The 5,102-nt window shown below is 48.6% G+C and overlaps 1 protein-coding gene across 1 annotated transcript in view; it reads left to right on the top strand.

The window, feature by feature from the left end:
- Window positions 1–4,801, top strand: part of LOC310784872 (CCR4-NOT transcription complex subunit 3-like) — a gene marked incomplete at its 3' end in the record, with an annotated part of 26,299 nt that extends 21,498 nt beyond the window's left edge. Inside the window, exon 8 of the mRNA XM_083645908.1 lies at window positions 4,739–4,801. Within this exon, the coding sequence (XP_083502034.1) occupies window positions 4,739–4,801 (63 nt within the window). The remainder of the gene's footprint in view (window positions 1–4,738) is intronic.
- Between the last annotated feature and the right edge of the window lie 301 nt (window positions 4,802–5,102).

Genomic DNA, 5,102 nt, shown 5'->3' with positions numbered 1-5,102 from the left:
AGTAGCGCGGGTCACTACCGTAAATATCCTAAAGAACTGCAAAAGGCTGTGAAATAGGTCATTTGGCAGGTATTTAAACATTTCTACAAAAAAATCTCAATTGTGCACTTGTGTGTGCATGTCGTACCACTGGTTAACCCTTCACGTGCCAGACGTGGTACCAATGCGCTAGGTTGCCAACGCCTGAGAGACAGGAAAGACTGGGAAGCGGGGAGGGGGGGGGGGGGGGGGGGGGGGAGAGATTTGACAAAGCCCAAAAGCCCAGGTACCACCCAGGGGCCGGTTGCACCAAGTGGTCTTAACTATGCCTGGTCGTAACTCCTACGTCGGTCTTAGTTAAGACCAGTCTTTAGAGTGGACTTACGCCTGTTGCACCAACAGGGTTTACATCTGGTCTTAACTACGCTGGTCGTAGCAATGCGCGTCCATGTGAATTGCCGGGGAATGTGCCCCGATTGGCCCAAAAATGTGCCTCGCGCCGTCACCCACTACTGTATGTGCGTCACTACACCCTCCCTCCTCCCCGGGGGAAAATGCCGGCGGCGATTAGTGCCAAGCAGTCTGAATGAAATTGAATGTAACGTTCCCAATTCTATGTATTAAATTCTAAAAAACTAACGTCAACATTTGGGAAGGCTAAGCCACACAACTAGTTCGTTATAATCTAACATCATGCTTCGATGGCGACGTTACGATGATAACGGTGACGATGACGGTAAGGACTCAAAAAGGTCTCCGCTGGGAGATCTCTGTTACAGGCAGGCTCTACGCCTCCTCCTGACCAGGCGTAAGAGTTACACCTGGGCTATAGTGAAAAGAAGGCTTAAGCCCTCTTGGTGCAACCGGCGTAGCTGTTAGGTCGTAAAGTTACGACCGGCGTAGCTTAAGACCAGCCATAAGACCACTTGGTGCAACTGGCCCCAGGTGTTTATGGTACACTTTGGCTATACCTTTAGCCCTCCGATCCACTGGGATGCCCCACTAATGTGTGTTTCAATATGTGGTACATGTTGGGTGGTAAATCACTTCCTGTGGGTGTCAGAGCAACTTCCTGTGGGTGTCAGAGCAACTTCCTGTGGGTGTCAGAGCAACTTCCTGTGGGTGTCAGAGCAACTTCCTGTGGGTGTCAGAGCAACTTCCTGTGGGTGTCAGAGCAACTTCCTGTGGGTGTCAGAGCAACAAAAATGGAGGAAAGTGAAAAAAGGAAGAAAAAACAGTACGGCAAAGCTCAGGATAGAATGACATCATGCAGATGACTGACAGATGTTGGGGGCGGGAGGTTCACTGACTGAGGGACAGGAGGGCGGGGCTAAGGCGGCAGCTAGACGAATCCATCAGAAAAGGGACATAATGATTGACGGAGAGATAGATTATGTGTGTTGCTTTGATAGGAGGAACGCCTCTGATTGGCTCAATGGACGCCGCTGAATCCATCCATCTCTGTCTACACAGATGGAAATCGTGTTATAGATTTAATCATAGCTTTAAAGGATCAGCGTGGAGTTTTTAGTGGCACTGAGGCTGCAGATTGTAACCAAATGAATCTCTGTGTATAGGAGAAAGGACGAAAAACAGGAAAGGCCCGCGCTAGAGCAGTGTTTGGTTTGTCCCTTCTGGGCTACTGTAGAAACATGGCGAACGGGACCCGCTCCCTACAGTATATAAAGAGGGTTCATTCTAAGGTAAGAAAAACACAACAATTCTGATTTCCAAGAGACAACACCCCAAAGCACCGCTGGGTGGATCATGCGGTTAATCCATCAGTAGGGCCATGGTCTTGAATATAGTCCCCCCAACCACCCACCCACCACCCAACACCCCCAACCACCCACCCACCACCCAACACCCCCAACACCCCCACCCCCCACCACCCGCACCACCCAAGGTAGCGGGGCACGTTGACTGCAGCACACAAGGTGCATGATAAATCAGGGATATAATTGAGTATAGAGTTGGGAGTGAGAAGGGACTGCATGAACTCATGTGTGACGCCGGAGTTTACAAAAAGCTATGGCACCATGCCATCCCTTTCACAATCACTCACACACACACACACACACACACACACACACACACACACCGCTTCAGCCCAGCCTCTTTAACATGCGGTCAGCAGCTACTTATTATTCATACTATTCTCCAGTGAGAGACACACACACACACACACACACACACACACTCACACTCACACGCACACGCACACGCACTCGCACTCGCACTCGCACACGCACACGCACTCGCACTCGCACTCGCACACGCACACGCACACGCACACGCACACACACACACACACACACACACACACAGCTATTTTTATATCAAACAGGAGCAGATGAGAGCAGCAGTGCTGTTGACGCAACATGTTGCCCATTCCCATTGTCATTCAACAGGTAGCAAATCTGCTGTGGCGCTCTGTGTGTGTGTGTGTGTGTGTGTGTGTGTGCGTGTGTGTGTGTGTGTCTCTGTGTGTGTGTGCGTGTGTGTGTGTCTGTGTGCGTGTGTGTGTCTTGCGTGTGTGTGTGTGTGTGTGTGTGTGTGTGTGTGTGTGTCTCTGTGTGTGTGTGTGTGTCTGTGTGCGTGTGTGTGTCTTGCGTGTGTGTGTGTGTGTGTGTGTGTGTGTGTGTGTGTGTGTGTGTGTGTGTGTGTGTGTGTGTCTGTGTGTGTGTGCGTGTCGGGGAGGCAGATGGGCAAAATCATTTGCCTGACATGAGAGAGTGTTTGCAAATTCTACATTTCAAATTTTCAACCGTTAGTCGGTTACTGCACGACATTTAACGTTTTTGTTATTGAACCCTAAACCAAATCATAACCCAAACCTTAAGCCAAGTTGTTTTATTTGCGTTTCAAATGAACGTTGGAGCGTTTCTATGTGGAGCACTTGTTGACATGTTGATATGCAATGTGTTTTTGGTTCAGAAAAGAAAGAAGGATGGAAAGATGGAGGGAGGGATGGAGGGGTGGATAGATAGGAGAGAGAGAGAGAGAGAAAGATGTAATGAAGGAAGGAGGGAATAAGGGATCAAGGGAGGAAGGAAGGGTGAGAGGGAGGGAAGGACGAATGACGAGGAAAAACAGAAATAATCCCCGGGGGAATAACAGCCGAAAATAACCGCAATATTTTTTTGACTCGCATATTGTCTGCCTCCTCATGTCCTTACTGCAGTCCTCTCTCTCTCTCTCTCTCTCTCTCTCTCTCTATCTCTCTCTCTCTCTCTCTCCACCCGCTTGTCTGCCTTTCAGAGTAGAAGAAGAAGAATTCTTTTTCTACAGACTGATTCATCCAACACGTTTCATCGTCCTGCTGTCAGACTCGCCCACAAGGCTGCCAGTAACAGACAGCCAACAAACACCTGGCAGTCAGAACAGAACAGGAAAGAAACATACAACATGTCTGAGACAAAGAGCAGAAAGACAGGCCGTCGATGCGGGAAAGCGATGTGAGAACGAGTGATGAGAGGGAACGTCTCCGAATGGAAAGAGATGATTTCTTTTTCAAATTGCAGCTGTTAAGAAAGCGGCACTGGCAGGCAGTCTGAGTCGGCCACAGAGTTCATCATAAAGCACACAGTGTGTGAATGAAAAGTCCATTTACATTTTGGGAGAGGAAATGAAGAAGAAGAAGAAGAAGAAGAAGAAGAAGAAGAAGAAGAAGAAGAAGAAGAAGAAGAAGAAGAAGAAGAAGAAGAAGGGGGGGGGGGGGGGAAGGGGCGAGCGAGGGGGAGCGGTGGGATGTACGATCAACACATTTAGCCAAATGTTAGCACTATGGTGGTGATAAGTGGTGGCAAAGATACTTTAGCCTATACACGATCAAGATACCTTGCAAGTGTATTGAATGACCAAGCAACTAGAGATTTTGATTTCCCAAAACGGAATAAATAATACCACACATACAGACACAAATCTGTGCAAATTTCTCGTGTAGTTTTAGCTCATCGCTAGCTGTTAATGCAGTCTCCGCTCGCTGTGATCATTAGACCTCTTCTTCTTCTTCTTCTTCTTCTTCTTATATTACATTTAGGTGTGCAGTAGTGATGCGCGGGCCACAGTTATAACCGCGCTGACCGCGGATATCCCGCCCCGCGGGCGGGCTGGATCATAAAATTAAACATTCTGATTAATAGCGGATGGGTTGCGGGCGGTTGAAACGATGTTTCATTAATGAGGAACAATAATATTAATTACGTTCTCTAGTCTATGAACGTATTTTAAGCTACATTTTTCGTCAGGCACATTCTTAGTCGCCTATTGTAGATCCCCCAAAGGACCCACGGGCGTAAACCAAACAATACAGCCATGTGCTAGGCTCCACTCGTCCATATATGGTCAATGACGTCACCCTCAAAAATGAGTCTCCGCTGAAGACGTGTTTGAAGAGAAGACGCGTTCGTATTTTTCCATACAATGAGGCAATCCAGTAAACTAAACTTAAAGCTATAGCGTTAGCCGAGTAAACTACATGAGGGCAAGTGGTGGACTGGACATAATACAGCATGGAAGTTTATTTGGAGTCTAGGACTGCAGCGATCGCACCAACGGCAGCAGAAACCGTAAGTTCGCTCCTTTTATGGCGTTTTATAGCGTCGGGTGCATGGCGGGCACGGATCTATAAATAGTATGAAATAATTTGCGCGGATTTATGGCGGGCGGACGGTTCATGCATACACGCGGATTAGGATGGCATAAAAGCTCATCCGCGCATCTCTAATGAGCAGCCTTATATTCTCGTGCACACCAGCGCAGCATCGTCCCCAGCAGTAAGGCCTGGTGCAGAGTGAGGCTGGTGCCTCCTGGTCCCTGAAGGCTGCAGCAAACCACCGACCACATCCTTGAAGTTCCTCCAATCCGCCATCTTGACAGATGATCTGCTGCCCCGACAGCTGAACCAGATGGGAAAGGTGACAAAAAGCTGCCAAAGGGGATTATGTGATGTGTGTGTGGGTTCCTGTGGCTGTGTGTGTGTGTGTGTGTGTGTGTGTGTGTGTGTGTGTGTGTGTGTGTGTGGGTTCCTGTGTCTGTCTGTGTGTGTGTGTGTGTGTGTGTGTGCGTGTGTGCGTGCGTGTGTGCGTGTGTGTGTGTGTGTGTGTGTGTGTGTGTGTGTG

Source organism: Poromitra crassiceps, assembly GCF_964638095.1.
Source record: "Poromitra crassiceps genome assembly, chromosome: 11".
Classification (NCBI taxonomy): domain Eukaryota; kingdom Metazoa; phylum Chordata; class Actinopteri; order Beryciformes; family Melamphaidae; genus Poromitra; species Poromitra crassiceps.
The sequence above is the reverse complement of the archived record's forward strand: the minus strand, read 5'-3'. Positions and strand labels throughout refer to the sequence as shown.